General features: G+C 37.4%; 1 protein-coding gene across 8 annotated transcripts in view; it reads left to right on the forward strand.

The window, feature by feature from the left end:
• Positions 1-17,089, forward strand: part of LOC135692645 (uncharacterized) — a 65,104-nt gene that overhangs the window by 9,283 nt on the left and 38,732 nt on the right. For 6 of the 8 annotated variants that reach the window (XM_065210845.2, XM_065210846.2, XM_065210848.2 and 3 more), the window contains one exon: positions 12,592-13,345. In XM_065210845.2, the coding sequence (XP_065066917.1) occupies positions 12,592-13,345 (754 nt within the window). The other 2 variants (XM_065210849.2, XM_065210850.2) reach the window with 2 other exon arrangements.

Here is a 17,089-nt window from a genome sequence, read left to right on the forward strand (position 1 = left end):
TGATAGTATAAAAGTTTCTGATAAGCGCCCACAGCTCGAATTATTGCCATCTAAAGCTTGAGAAGAAAATAAGCGCCCATTTATATTAAGCGTTTGATCGGCCATTTATAGTAATAACGAAAAGAAGGTTATTTAGGCATCTTGTTAAAGGATTTTAAACGTCAGCGTGCCATTGCTATATGGATAAATTGGAGTGTTGAGTATAAAATAGCCCCACCGAGTTAGCCCCACCGAGTTAGCCACACCGAGTTAGCCCCACCGAGTTAGCCTCACCGAGTTAGCCCCACCGAGTTAGCCCCACCGAGTTAGCCCCATCGAGTTAGCCCCACCGAGTTAGCCCCACCAAGTTAGCCCCACCGAGTTAGCCCCACCGAGTTAGCCCCTCCGAGTTAGCCCCACCGAGTTAGCCCCACCGAGTTAGCCCCACCGAGTTAGCCCCACCGAGTTAGCCCCACCGAGTTAGCCTCACCGAGTTAGCCCTACCGAGTTAGCCTCACCGAGTTAGCCAACTGTTCCCAAGCATCAGGAGACATTGTTTCTCAAATAGTCGATTTTCCAATCTTTGATCAAACTTTGTGATGAAAAAGGGTGCTTATTTGAAAAGGTGGATAAACAACTTTTGGCTGCTTTTGACAAAATATTTCCTTGATAAACATTTAGTTCTATCTTTAAAGGCAGTCTATCCCCTTTTCAAATTTCCGTGATGCTCAGGGAAATTACGCTATTGTGGTTCTTCATTCTGATTGTTTATTTGTGCATTGAATCAACGATGCATGAATATCGTGGCCATGAAAAGAGGTTCTGAGAGCAATGAGGGACATACTGCCTTTAAAGATTGGTCATCCAATGCCATCCCATTCAGAAGTGACATAGCATGATAAGAATTTGTCTGAGCATCACATGTGAACAGTCCCTGGATTTCGAAAATTAGTCGAAACACAATCAGCCTGGGATCCGAATCATAGCCAATGAAATGCACAAAATATGACCTGCACTTATATTACGGCTCACTCTAGCCTTCCAAGATTTGTCCTGCCAGAGGCAAGAGATAATCAGCAGCATGCATACCCTGGTTACCAGAGCCACATAATTTCGAGAGCGGAAACAGAAGATAGGAATGGAGAAGCGGAGGAGCGTCTGACCGATTCTCTGCTTTGTATAATGTCTCCGCGCTCAGTTTAATTTCCCAATAGCGACATCACTTGCGAGGGCAGAGAACAGAGCACATGCATTTGTCTTAATGCCTTTCACAAGGTGCTCAACAACTGTTCGCCGTTTTTTTCATTCCAGGCTATTTGGATCCATGTTGCTAATGCAATTTTTTAGGAAAGATAGCTTTTTTGACGCATATTCAAATTCTTATGACAAAAGTAACAGTCTACACAACAGAAAACATGCATTTGCCTTAATGTCGCATTTAAAGTGATCAACAACTGTTCACTGTTACTGTTTTTCATCCAAGTACAAAAAAAAATAGCTTTCTCAAAGCATATTCAAATTCTTATGACGAAAATAGCAGTCCACAGAACGGAAAACATGGATTTGCCTTAATGTCTTTGGCAAGGTGATCAACAGCTGTTCAATGTTTTTCCTCCGTTGTTGATGTTATTAAACTTTTGCACTTTTTTCGTTTGCAAATCTGCAACGGTCAAATTTTTTTCTGGATCCACTCCCGTGCTGAACTGCTAATTTTTCTTTTTCAACTTCATACAGTATGTTGCAAAATCGTTGACGAGGTTTATTGAGCATGACATTATTTTAGAACACTTTTGAATCTATAATTCAGTTTCTAAAGAATCAAAAATTAGTAAAAAAATTAATCACTTTTATCACTAAAAATCAAATGAATCACACACAAAATTGATTTAATCACAAATTAATCACTTGTGATTATTAATCTCGTACAACATTTTCAAGAGTGATTTGCCCAGCGGATCTCTCGAAAGGGACGAAACAGAAAATTACTCTAAAGCAGCACAGCATGCTAAATCAAAAAGATCGACTCACATCTTAGAAAAAATGTCCCTGTCCAAGTTTAAAAAATTTATAAGCTTTTTTCCATTACTGGGTTTTCCTCCGTTTTAGACGTAAGATTCTCTGTGTCAGCCTCATTTCGTTTTAATGTCCGCATTTTCATGATCGCTGGTCGTGGAAAGACGCTTGACGGCAAATTATTGCTGATGGCCTGTAATGTATTAGGCATAAACTCTCTTATACTAGCCTCAGATTGGAGTTCAAAGATTAGATCAGGGTCAGAGTGAAAACGTTGCGTCTTGTCTCGTGTGCTTTCTCGGTCTAGCGTTAGGTCGCAGCGAATCTTAGGCATCGCGCGCGCATACACAACATATTATGGCGACAAGCTATCTAAAGAACCCAAAGAAGGATTAGGAAGTGATAATTTCGACAAGAGAATACGAAGTATGAAAGAAAACGAGAATCAAATAGGCCAGGCGCAGCAACCTCAACTAGAATCGATTCAGTTGCCTCCAGTTAAGGAATTTGATCCAAAAGGAGACCCATCTACGGTAAGCCAAAGGTGACAAAAATGGAAAAAATAGTTCGTTTACTTTCTGAATGCAACAGGTATTCAAAATGATAGCCAAAAGAGGGCAGCACTTTTGCATCTTGTAGGACATGAAGTGCAAGATATATTTGAAACATTAGGTGAGGTAGGCACAGCATATGACCAGGCAGTAAATAAGCTAGATAGTCATTTTGATATCAAGAAGAATATTCCATTTGAAAGATGTGTATTTCATGAAACTGGTTAAAAAACAGGAGAGAACATAGATTCATATGTCACTAGGTTGAAAAAGTTAATCATTCATTGTGAATATGGTGATGCAACACAAGATGAGATAAGAGATCAAGTAATAGCAAAATGCAAATCAAGTAAGCTTAGAAAAAGATTGCTACAAGAGCCATATCTCACATTAGATAAAGTTCTAATAATAGAAAAGCTCATGGAACAACCAGATCATCAGACAAAGAAAATAGAACATCAAAATGGTGTAGGATCAACAGCTGACACAATGAAAGAATCTCTTTAAGACCTGAATAAAATAAGGCCAAATAAATACCAGCACAAAGGTAGGCAAGCAAACAGAAATCAAAGATACACCCAACAAAGGGAACAATGTGGAAGATGTGGAATGAAAAATCATAACAGCAAAGACTGTAGAATGACAAAAGGGAAAAAGTCATCAAGTGAGAGCAAGGGACGTAACAACAGAAAGTTAAAGTGATAATGAAACATCAGTATTTAAAATTGGAAGCAAAGAAAGACCAGTATATCCAGTCTATATAGATGGCACACCAATAAATATGCTCATTGACAGTGGATCAACATTGAACATCATTGATGAGATATCATTTCAGAAATTGCAGAAGAAAACCACAACCTGAAAGCAGCAAGACTAAGATATTCACTTGTCTAGGCAAAGAACCACTGAAACTAAAAGGAACATCAGAGCAAAAGCTGAAGCATTTAGGAAAGAAACCCAAACATGTCACGAGAGGTTCAGGAAGAGCATTGCTAGGACAAAACACAGCAGAAAAGCTTGATCTTTTAAGAGTAGGCCCAGTCCTAGGTTCTAAAGCAGATCCATTAAGTTCATTTAACAAATCAGTATATGAAATCAGTCAAGAAAAGCCAACTGGACACAAAATAGACCCTAAGATTCAGAAAATTTTGGACAACAACAAAGAAGTATTTGAAGGCATGTGTAAATTCAAAGACTACAAGTTAAAACTACATATTGATGAAAATGTCATTCCCGTTCAACATCCAGCCAGAAGATTACCATATCGTACAAGAAAGAAAGTTTCTGTAGAACTAAAAAGATTGGTGAGAAATGACTGCATAGAGAAAGTTAAAGGTCCGAGTACCTGGATAATCCCGATAGTACCAAGGGGAAATGGAACCATACGATTATGTTTGTTTTAGATATGAGAAGAGCAAGTGAAACCATAGCAAGAGAAAGACACAAGATTCCAAAAGTTGAAGAAATCCTCCCAGAGCTGAATAATGCAAAATACTTTTTAAAGATAGATTTAAAAGAAGAGCACCATCAACTAGAGTTAGCAGAGGAATCAAGGCACATAACAACAATTCTAACACATGAAGGTTGTTTTCAATCAAAACGTCTTTTGTACGGATTCAGTTCAGCCTTTGAGCAGTTTCAGAAAGTCATTGAGCAAAGCATTGCAGGTGGCCCAGGCACTAGGTCAATATCAGATGACATTCTGATCTGGTCATCGAGTGAGATGAAATGGCGGAGCGTCTTGACACGCTATTCAAAGCATTGCATGCCAGAAACTTAAAGATCAACCCAAAGAAATGTGTATTTAGAACAACAAAGCTCACACTTGCAAGATATTATCTTACAGACAAAGGAAATCATCCTGACCAATCCAAAGTGGATGCAGTCAACAATGCCAAAGTCCCAACAAATGCAACAGTAGTAAGACGTTTTCGAGGTCTAGTCAACTTTTGCTCACACATTATCTAAGACTATACCACACTTACAGAACCTCTGAGGAAACTCACTAGAAAGGAAACTACATTTGCATAAAACAAGAAACAGCAAGTAAGTTTCACCAAGTTAAAAGAAAGCCTAACAAATGCAAACACAATGGTTTATTACCAGCCTCATACAGACACAAAAGTCATCGTAGACCCGTCACCAGTAGGACTAGGAGCAATCCTTACTCAAAAGCAACAAGATGGACAACTCAAGCCAGTTGCTTATGCATCACATGCTTTAAGTCCCACAGACCAAAGATATTCCCGGACAGAAAGAGAAGGCTTAGCAGTATTTTGGTTAACACAGAGGTTTCATTACTATTTGTATGACAGAGAATTTACAATAGTAACTGACCACAAACCACTTGAGAAACTATTATCAGCAAGAGGAAGCCCTACATCAAGATTGCAAAGATGGTTACTAAATATGCAACCATACAAGTTCACTGTTTGATATGAACCAGGACATACATCTGATGTTTTATCTCGTTCACCTTTACCAGATACAGGAGAAAAGTTAAGTGTTGAAACAGAATATTTCATCAACGCAATTGTTTATGATGCTATTCCTAAATCAGTCACAAAAGAGGAATTCAAGAAATGTCAAGAAATGATGAAATATTGAGAAATATCAAAGAACAGATCAAATCAGAGAAATGGTCAAAAAGTCCACAATACAAACCATATTTTCTGAGCGGGAAAGACCTCTAGATCAAAGATGATGTCATTTTAAGAGGCACAAAGCTAATAATTCCCACAGATCTAAGACAAAAAATATTTGCCACAACACACCAACATCACTTAGGCATTGTGAAAACTAGAGGATTACTTACAGAAAAAGAATGGTGGCCAGAAATAGACCAAGAAGTGGAAAAATTGATAAAACATTGCCATGCATGTCAAGTAACAGGATCCAATAAAGTCAATTTTGAACCACTTGAGGCAACAAAGATACCTTCAACAAATCGGCACACAGCAGCTTTGGACATTCAAGGACCATATCCAACAAAGGATTACCTAGTAGCACTCATAAACTACAGATCAAGATATCCAGTAGTCGCACAAGTCAAAACTATCAACACAAAGACTGTAATCAAAGCATTAGATAAGATATTTTCTATGTTTGGTTACGTGCACAAATTAGTTCCTGACAATGGAAACAGTTCGTTTTAGACGAATTCAAACAGTATCTCAAACAGCAGAGAATAAAACTAAGGAATGTGACACCGTATTCACCATGGGTCAACGGTGAGGTTGGAAGATTCAACAGATCACTCAAAAAGACAAATCAATGTGCACACGCCGAAGGAGAAGACTGGAGAGCTGAACAAATTTCTACTTCTCTACAGAACAACCTCACATGCAACAACAGGACTGCCCAGCTACAGTATTTTTCAGACGTGGTATCAAGAACGACATACCAGAATATGCAAAGGATGAATCACAAGACACAAAATTAGATAGGAAAGACAGAGAAAATAAAAGGAAAATGAAACATTACACAGACATCAAAAGGAATGCAAAAGACAGTGAAATTCAGGAACAAGACACAGTGCTAATAAAGAATCTCTGGAAAAATGACAAATCATCTCCAAATTGGTTAAATGAGAAATTCAAAGTCATCAAAATTTACAGGAAAAGTACTTTACTAGAAAAGGAAAGAGGAAACAAATTTTACAGGAACAAAGCTCATCTCAAGAAATGCAATGAGAGTGAATCAAACAGACATTCAGTACTTCAAAAGGAGAAGACACACAACACAGATGAAGAGGAAGACATCTTAGCAGAGGAACTGTTAACCGACAAGGCGCAAAATGTCGCAAGGCCAACACGTTCCGAGCGCAGACCGAAAAGAGCGATCACTAACGCTATTGATGCCAATAACACTCGCTACTTAAATGAAAACAATAATTCTAGGTTGCATGAAAGTGATAATGCTGACATGCATCAAAATAGTGAAAATAGGTTGAATGAAGGAATTGTTGAGGATCATTGGAATGAATAAAACAACGAAGATATTGGTAACAGAACACCAGTTTTTGTACCAGATTCTCTTCCAACAGCCATTCAAGAACAAGTACAAATGAAGGAATTCCCAGTGAATAGGAGTCGTAAGAAGAAAAACTGAATTGAAAGGACAGACAGGAGGCTGTATATATATATATATATATAGATTGACTTTGCACAAGTTGATTGAGCAACACATTGGAATTCTACTAGTTATGTTCCTTATAATCAAGAAGCTGGAACTTTGAAGATTATTTGTTTCGTTGATGACAATGAAGAATCATCATTTACGCCGAAGGACTAAAGCTGAAGAACATTGTTTATATTAATTGTTTGTTTGATTATGTTTACAAAACTCTAACATAAACCCTAGAGGACAATTTTAAGAAAAGGGAGAATGTAATGTATTAGGCATAAACCATTTTATAATAGCCTCAGATTGGAGTTTAGAGATTAGATCAGGGTCGGAGTGAAAACATGGCGTCTTGTCTCGTGTGCTCTCTCGGTCTAGCGTTAGGTCGCGGCGTATCATAGCCTCAAGTATATCCAAATAGAGCTCGATCTCTTTTATGACATCTGCCTTGTAAGGGCGATGTTCCGCGGCAAATGAGGCCACCATCACAAGCGTATTCTGATAGTACTGCTCCTTGGATGCTGTTACTGAAAATTTCCTATCCTTGCAATACTTTGCGATGTGGCCAAGGCGTAAACAACAGTAGCAGATTGGCCTGCCATCCTCTGCTCTGTAAACATTGGTACGGTTGACAAAGGGATTTCTGGCCTTTTCCTCTGCCAACCGCACCCTTTCAGCCATTTCAGCACATATCGTGCTCACAAATTCAAGAACCAGATGTTTGAATTCCTCCAACGAAACCATGTTCTCCAAAAAGAAGGTCGTGAGTTCGTCACGGCGTGGTCACCAATGTAACATAACGTAATTTACAGGGCAGATAGGATCAAAAATCAGACTCCAGAGTCAGACTGATGTTTGGCCCCTGTCAACCACGTGGGATTCAGAGCGAGGGTCCTATAAAACCATCAAGCCCTTTAGGCCCGATGGAAACGCATTTCAGAGAATATCATGGCAAATCTAGCTTAAAACGTTGTGCTTATTTTATTCTAAACAAACGTTGTCAATACGTTGACAATGAAAATAGAATTGCTCTCTTTAATGAAGCAGATGTGTGGAAAAGGAGTAAACAAATCTTGTATGGCTAAAATCAAAAATGTTGACCCCTTTTACTCTAAACAGAGTTTTTTGCCGAAGTAGCTATGATGTTGATGCTGTGTCGTAAAGGATAATATTAGAAAAACTACATCAAAAGTTTGCTTATTTGTCTAGAAGCCCCTCAGTCCAAAATGTGTTCCGGTGTCCCTGAATAAGTGCTACATTTATTTGTTTGCAAAAACCAGATAATTTTTTCCGAGGCTTGATGCTGTTATTTTTTCAAGAACTACATGCGCTCAATTGTTTCCAAGACCACTAAATAACCGTTTTGCCAGAAAATGTTTCTTAGCGCGGCTGATTTGCTGATAAAATCTTTTCTGCTTTGCTAAAGTTAGAGAAAATATTCAAAAACACATTTTTTTCTTATTGGTCATCTGAAGCTTGGCATGTTCTTACATTTTCCCAGCTTTCCTAGGAAATTGAGCCTTTCGGATGGTCTTTTCTTATAAAAAAGAGAATATAGATCTAGTGGTAGTAGTGGTGGAAGGAAGGAGTCTTTTTCAAATCCCCAAACAAATGCTTGTTGCTGGAATAGATATATATCCTATTCCCATCATCTTTTTTTTGAGAATTAATTGTAGAGATTATCATACCCAGTTCACAGGCCCTCCTAAGTTGCCGGTTCATTTTTTGAAATACCGTAAATCCTCGAATTGTCCTCTCTTCGAAAAAACGCCCCTCGAATAAGCGACCAACCTAGAACTACATATTTTCAATAAGCCCACCCCCTCGAATAAGCCCTTATATAAGACCTCAATGGGCTAATTTGATGATTAACGGTAATGGAACCTGGGATTTCAAGATCGGGCAAACATGATGGAGTCCAGTGTTTGCTCCTCCACAGCAAAATGAATTTTCGCCCTCGGAGAGGTACAATCAGTGCAGGCATATTACAATTTGCAGTGTAGTAATTGAAAGTAAACATTTGATTTCCGCGCTTACATTTCGCCTCTGTCTCCAAGAATGACGCAATCAATGTAATCTTTTTAAAATGACATCACATCAGTAAACGTGCGAGGGTTCTGGTATCATGGTGACCAATGAAACAATTATCTTCCTCGTTGAATGAAGTAAAAAGATTTGAAGGTCAATCTTATGACTTGGCATGTTCATTCTAGCTCAGTGGTGGCTTTTCCGCCCTGATTTAAAACATTTTGGCAGCCTTCAAAACCAAGAGCCACCAACTATTGTTCGAGAAATAATTACAATTGAAATAATGTTATTATGGCGAATTTATTTGGAAATAACATAATGAAAGTTATCTTTTATTCCTGGACAGCAAGCATAGAAATTTAGCCTACAACGGTCGTGGTTTCTCACTACCACGTTAAAGTCCCCAAGAGCTGTACAGATATTCATTAGAAAACGATACAAATCTTTGTATTTACGCAAATGGCCGTTGCCCACAACCTAAGGATATTCGAATCTGTCTGGCCGCAATCTGGTAACCGAGTTAGGCAACACGAGGACGCGGAAGGTGAATATATGCTACTATCCCATTCAAAGCTAGATTAAAGTCTTTGGAACTTGTCATGCAAACTATTTTCTTAATTTTTTCTTAAAGACAGATGACTAGCCATATAATTGAACTTTATCAAACTTCTACGCCCGTCAAAAATTGTGTTAACAGTAGCGCGGAACTTTCATCTGTTGATTTATTGTTTGCGTAGCTAAGCAAAACAAAACACGAGTGCCTTGAAACTTTGTAATGAGGAAAACCCCTGATATTAAGTTGACAAGCTTTGTTTTCGGTCACGTTTCACGCTGTGCTGTTTCTCTGCGATATTTATACAGTAAACGTTTGTTTACTGGAGCAGATGGGTTATTAGTGCGCAGTAAATACTCTGCGCATTCCCTATTGTCTTTGCACGGTAAACAAAAACCTCACCCACGGTTCAGACAACAACGGCATAATATACAGTTCCATAGTTGAATTGTTTCTACAAGCGCGATCGGATCGGGTTGCCGGCTTACATGTTTCTTTTAAATAAACTCGTGAGCACTTCGCTGAAGCACAACACAGCGAAACAACGCGCTAGGACACCGTAACTGGAATAAACGAGAGGTTTTTGGCCAGTTTTTTAAGCAAATCGCCCGGTTTCGAAACAGGTAGGATGTTGTTTCTTTGTTGCAAATTGCCTCTTTACAGCTAGTTTCAAAATCACATTTCTGTGCTGTCTGATTTTTCTTACTCGTTAGCGTAGCCTTATTTTTATTACACTGCACTTTTTAGGTGTTAATCATTGCAATTTATTTTCATTCACTCGACGTACTCAGGTCGCACGTGCGCCTAAAATCGATTGACTTCCACTAACCGATCGCCGGTTTACCGGCGTCTTGCCTGGCCGATTTTCTTCTCATTGCTTTTCAGACATTCTTGACGGCGGGCCGCTGCAAACCAGACAAGAGATTAGTCAGATTGTATGTTTATGATAATTATGCGCAGGAATAATATCTCGATTGTCTTGTTTGTTATTTACGTCTGCCGCTACGCAGCACTTTTATTGTCTGTGGTTTCCGGTTGCGCAATAGAATTCAAAGAGGTCTAGGTCGAGCTGTGTAGTGGTTTCATGAAAATGTACCTTGTTTGGCCTAAGCAAGGTTTCCAAAATTGAGGGCTTATCGGTGAAATCTGGTTTTATTGCGAATATCAATGGGCAGTTATGACGATCAGTAGGTTTCTTTTATGCATCAAGAGCCCCGTCAGTTAATTTCAAGAAAAACAGGTAATCCTTAGCGTTCGTCTGATTGCTGTGTTGAAAACCTGCAATCCTTTGTGTTGTTGTCTGTAAACATCAATTCCTTACCGGCAAAATACAACTGCCGGTCTTTCGTAGCTTTTATGTCAAGAAAGTAGCTATTTTTTAAGTTAGTTATGTCTAAGGGCTAATGTGAAGCTAGGAGATAAATTTTATAGCGAGAGGCTTTTTTAGAAGCCATGATGAGCCAATTATTGCGTAGAGTTAAAGATTTTCCAGTAGTTTTTTAAGTTTTTTCTTTGTAAGCTTATCTCTGTCTTTTTCTGGAGTTTGCTAAAGGAAATATGTGTTAACCGAAACATGATTTGTAATGTTTCTCTAAAAATTGGAGATGATACTGATTTATTGTTAATGCACTATGGTACCCCTCTGCATGGATTTCCTCTCTCATTGGAACCAGATGGTGGTAGGGTTTTGCTCAGAATCAGTTTCTGATAGGAACACTAGTGCATTAGTGCCAACATTTATGTTGTAGCTGGAAAATTATCATCGCTATCTCTTGTACTGTCTTTGTCTTGTAATTTTTCAGCAGATTGGTGTACCTTTCACCTGATTTATCTAGTCCTAATTTTCTGATCCATGATTTTCATTTTGTTGTATAGAAGACTTGGAATGAATTTCAACTCCTGTCTGTGATGTTCATTTTATAACTATAACTATAACTATAACTGTGCTAAAGGCTAAGAGCCTGTCAAAGATCTTTGGAGTGACTTCATGCTGGACGACAGACCATTTTACTGACAGACCACTCATGTCAAGCCAAACTCTAAATAATAACAAGTATTATAGGCATGGTTTTTGTTGCATTTAAGAGCACATCCAAACATATAGAGTGATCTTTTTGGGCTGCAAAGTGCACAAATCAATAACATTTGTGGTATGATTTATGCCTAATAAACTTCTTTCCATCTGGCAGTTTTGGAATTGATCTACATGCAAACGATCTGCATCATTTTGTAGACAGAAGGAGTTTATTTCTCTCTTGGGCTCCAGTGGTAATTTTTTGTAGGCATGTGGTCTTGTGCTTGTGTTTTTCTGATTGGCCTTTTTCGATCTACAGCTGGGTATTTACTTTCCACCTTGTTCTTTTGGACCTTTATTCTTATGTTTTATACTCTGAGGAGTGTCAGACAAAAAGCTTTCAGTAGTATGTTGTGAAATATTTGCTTTTTTAAAGCCAATTTCAACTTCTGTACCCCCATGAAATTTTTCAATCTTCAGAAAGTTAAAATTTAAGTTTGAAGGCAAGAGGATCAGGGAAATCATTTGTAGAGTGAAAATGAACTTTCATTTAACTATAAATTTTAAGTATAAAGTATAAATTGGTTGTGAGTTTTCTCTTCAAAAGGAACCTTGGCTAAAGGGTTTTGTTTTTATTAAAATTGGCAATTTTTCTGTTATTCCAGAAAAAAATTAGTAAATTATTGTTGAAAAGATGCTATAATCAAAAAGAAAATTGTAACCACTTATTTTATTCAAAAGTTATTCTGATAAAGTATGCTATGCAACTTATTACATATTTTATTGGATTTCTTTATATGACTTGTGAAACATTTAGAAGACCAAATGATTTCAAAGTTTCATTTATCTGTTTCAGCTTTTTCTTAAGGCCTTTCGTTGTCCTTACTTTTGTCAAAGCTGGTTGCATTTCAAAGACCATCCTCTGCAGATAATTGGGATATAAAGATCTTAACAATTGTGATATAAAATACTTAGTTGATATTAAAGTGAATTACCCTCTCAGGTTAATTGATTATTACTGATGAGATTTATTCATTATTTTCAGGCTAATAATTGTTTTCTTGGGTACAAAAAATTAACCTTAAGTAACTTTATAATGTTAAAAGGGCAATTAATAAACAAAATGGTCCAATGGTTGAAAAATGAGTGCTTCAGAGAATAAATAATGCAGAGTATATTGCAGTTATTAATATTGTGTAGATTTATTATAGTCTGTGTGTTTGATCAATTTCTTTGATATTATGATATTTCAATCAATAAGGTTTTATTATTTTTAAGTGATAAATCAACTTAAGATCCTGTCTTTTATATTTTTATTCATTTATCAATAGACATATATCATCTGTTTTTAATGGAAAAATGGAAAAGATGACAATAGATGATCATAGATCACACTCAGAGAGCTTGAAAGGAAACATCTCACATTCTTATGCTGAGCACAGCAGCGAGCCAGAGAAATATGAAGAACAGAATGGTGTAGAGCTCAGCCATGCTGGGCATGATGATGACTCTTCCAAAAGTTTACCACCTTTAGATAAGAGACATGAGCATGATTATTTGATGGAGCAAGGTTCCGAATCAACACTGAAAGATAGATATGGAAAGCCAAAGCAGCATGGTACATTGTGGGAACCTCCCATTGTTTTTATAAATACAGAAATGTCTGTCCCAAAGTCAAGTCCCAACATGAAGTCATTAGAATCATCTGTTATGGAGCATAGATTTCATGAGCACCAACCACCACCTTCACCTAAAAGCCAAAAGACTCCTTGTCAATGCTGCCATCCAGAACCACTTCATTATAGGCATCAGTCAGAGGCAATAGCAAGGCATCACACGTCTTCAGGCAGTCACCATCTTGCTTATGAAACTGACCGCCACCATGAAGTCTTTTATATTCCAGTGGATGGAGATGATAGAAATTCCCATTATCAGGTTAGACATCCTTGTAACTGCAGCTCCTGTCAGAAGGGAAGAGTTGAAAGCATACCATCAAGTAATTCTCATATTGTTAAAGAAGCTAGAAGAGAACTGCCATGCAATGATTCTTTGAGGTCACTACTTCCAGACTCAGTACCCCGTGTGGTGAGTACCATTTTGGTTTGCTTTAGATGTGTTTGAAGCTTAACGGAATGCTTTAGATGTGTTTTTTGAGATCTGTTTTAATACAAAATACAGGAACAAATACAAAAAGCTTTCTATGGGCTGGGCTGATATACTATTTATTGGAAGGGAAATGATAAAAGAACAACATCAGTCAGCATTTAAAAATTTATTGTAAGTTGAATGTCACAATAACGAAATTGCCTGCTAGCAAGTATTTAGCCCAGCTAAGCTTTAGAGGGGTTACAAAACTACTGAGGAATCTTCTAATTCCTTTTTTCTGACCAAAATATGGATTATTTTGAATTTTTTATCATTTGATTATTGAAGGTAACATTTTTTGTCATTATTTTTTGCATAATGTTAAAGATGGTTTATAGATTATACAATTCATATTTCTTTTCCTTTTTTTTTGATTGAAATGTTTAGAACCAGCAACAATTTGCCTTGCCTGGGTACAGGGGAATTAATGTCTTATGTGGGCAATTTCAAAACAAATTAAAGTATTGTGTAAAAGACACAGTAAAATATCTGGGCATTCCTTTTTGTTCTTGAAAATTTCATGCAAATTTTCTTACAAATCTGACAAGTTCAGAACCAGGCAAAATGTTTCAGCTTCAGTTTGTTTTAAGTCTAGCTTCTCCATGCATTAATGTTTTGATACCTTTAGAGTACAAAAAGCCCAGTCCAACAATTTTGGTCAATTGATTTTTGGTAGAAATAATGCCAGTCCAATCTTTCAAAATTTTGGTGTAAATTTGCCACAATTTGGTTAGCATTTCAAAATTAGAACAAACAAATTAAACAATTACTATATAACAATGTGTCAATGTATTTTACCATAACTTTTAGCAATGCCTAAGCAATGTTTGTAGTTATAAAGATCTTTGCAGAAAGTCTTGATACGCTACAGTCATGCTTTATAATATTTGTGCTGACCCATGGAATTCCTTTATCATTTTCGGTTTCCATTTTCGGTTTCCATTTCGGTTTCCTTTTTCGGTTTCCCTACTTTTGCCACTGAAATTTTTGGCACAAAGGCGGAATAGAATAATTTAAGACTTCACAGATAAGCACACATTGCAAACTTAGAAAAAGCTTTTTTAGCAAATCTGTTTATTTTATTTGTCAGCCTTCCCACCAAAAAGACTGTATGTTGAAAGGCTGCATCAAAACTAGTTTCAACGGCTTGAAATCTTACACCGTATCATCAAATGCCAATGTAAAAAAGAGGCTGTAACACAGAATTAAGGCAATATTTTATCTCGAGTTCAAATTTCAATGATTTAGCGCAACACTGCTGTTCTTCTTTAATTGAGGCGACAAACATAGCCTCATGTCAGCCACATTATTTCACAAACGCGGTTGAGTCCGAAGTGGTTATGTTAAACCTGTTTGAAGTTCTAAGATTAGTTCGAGCTTACTATGATATCTATGTGTTGATACTGTAATCTGCTGGTTGAATGGAACAACCAATAACGTATTGGTGGTCATATGGTGGTCGTATGTAATGTTGTTAAATGAGTACGAATAGTTTTACAGCGCTTCGTCGTCCGAAAGGTGGCTGCCAGGAGTTCAGACCAAGTCTGTTTATATCATATTCAGTTAATTAGCGTCAAGAGCTTTAGAGGGACTTGTGAGATGCTTTGCAAGATATTATGTGTGATACTTGTTTAAGTGTTTGAAAGAAATTGATATGTAAAGAATTGCCTCTAGGTTAGAAGATATTTGTTTCACCGCGCAAGGACGCTGTTTTCGCGTTTTTATTGAACAACATTTTCAAGTTCTTGAAAACCCCGGATTGATATGATAGGAAGTATACTGGATTTGTGCAAAACGATTTTTCTGGTTGTTGTCTTACGTTTAGCGTCATCAGAGTCGTCTCTCAACCTAATACAACATGTGGTCGCGCCAGCTACAGAGCTGTGGGGGTGGGGGGGGGGGGGGAGGGGGAGGGTCATAAAATTCAGACCACGCCCTATTGTTGTCAGAAAAAGTCCTTTTGTCAACAGGAAACGCAACTTTTGCAAATATGAAACGCCAGTGACTGACTTTTTGTTACGTAATTGCAGTTTCAAAATCATAGAATAACTTCACAAAAAATCACTTTGTCGAATTATCACCCCTCCCCCAGCATGGGGAGGATCTAAACCATGTAGGCTCTAGCTCAGAGGGAGCCACATTTGGTGGGGAAGAGTAGCAAATTAATTAACAGTACCGAGAGGGCATCGCCCCTCGTATTCCCCCCCCCCTACGCCTCCATGTGGGTGTACACGCATTTTACCTCAAAGACTAAGCTTTAGATAAAAACTCAGTTTCTCAATTTTTTGTCAATTTTAGACCCAAAAGGTTTCCCACGTTCCAAGTGCTTAAAACACAGATGTAATCCTATTTTTTAAGCTCAAAAGAGGTGCATTTTGCTATGTAAGTTTAACTAAAATTAGGTATTCAGTCGCCTAAAAATCTTTTTCATCTCAAGGTCCCATCCAGTGGTTTAAAGAATATTGCGAGAAAGTTTATTTTTGTCGTAAACCAGGAGAACTGAGTTTTTAAAGAGCTTTTAAAGTTTTTGAGGATAAGGAGAACTTGACCAAAGACCTAAGAACATGGGTATACAAATAATTTCGGGGCCCCTTTTAATTGGAGTCCCTTAGTTATTGGACCAAGGTACCGTAATTTGCGTTACGCCAATGGTACTACGGTTACAGTTTCTTAATGTTTTTCATCTGATGGGTCTGTTTCTTAAAGACTTATGTAAAAAATCGTGAAGTCCTACCTTCTTGGGGATAGGTGATGACCAATAGTTTGCAACTGAGTTCATTTGATTGGTAGGAATTGGCTTAACTAGCCAAAGGCACGGGGTTTGCTGCATCTGTGGGACAGGAAGCAAGTAGATTTAACCCTTATAAAGAAACTCTTCTGAAATAGTGACATGCCCCTTAGGCAGTGTAGTTGAGGTTCTGGTTAGCTGTTGTATGGATTAAAAAATTCCTAATGAATTCCAGCTGTAAGCTACAGCAAACATTGCACAACTCTGAACGAACCCCAAATGAAGTCGTACTTAATCATCAAGACAAAACATGGCGATTTGTAAAATAAGCAATGTATGCTGTTCTTTCTTCGTTGTTTACTTGAAATTAGACAGGATTTAAATCTTTGTTATTGTATCAACAATGGCTGCAACGCTTGCCAAGAGTTGCCACCAAACAACTTCAAGGTTATTTGTTGGTTGGAGAACATAGACTACTTGAAAATGTAAATAAAGGATACATGTTATCAAAGATGTTCACCTTTGCTTATTTTCTTCTATCTGATATCTGCAAAGCACTTAACATTTCAGGAACTTTTGGTTTATCTGGAGGTTAGGTAAACCCAACTTTCAGAAAGAAGATACCTCCTATAAATAACATAAATAACCAAAAGGTAATTGGGACATTAACAAAGGGAATGATGTGCCTCTGTCAACCCTCGAATGGTTACGTTATTCCTGAGAAATCCTTTTTTACCTTATTCGAGAGTCAAAAGTGTTTTTCCTGCCATCGAAATAGCATTTCTTATTTTCTTCCTTTCCTTTGGTTATTGAATAGAAATAAAATGGTTTGCTTTTCTCTGTGTATGTATTTAGATGATTACTCTGTCAAGTGACGACGAAAGGAAATTAGACGAAAGGCTATATAATGTATTTTTTGGAATTAAGAATAAAGGTTAAAGTCCAGGTTCCTTGAT

The sequence above is a fragment of the Rhopilema esculentum genome, chromosome 3, assembly GCF_057945365.1.
Source record: "Rhopilema esculentum isolate cy_ngs chromosome 3, ASM5794536v1, whole genome shotgun sequence".
In the NCBI taxonomy this organism is placed as follows: Eukaryota; Metazoa; Cnidaria; class Scyphozoa; order Rhizostomeae; family Rhizostomatidae; genus Rhopilema; species Rhopilema esculentum.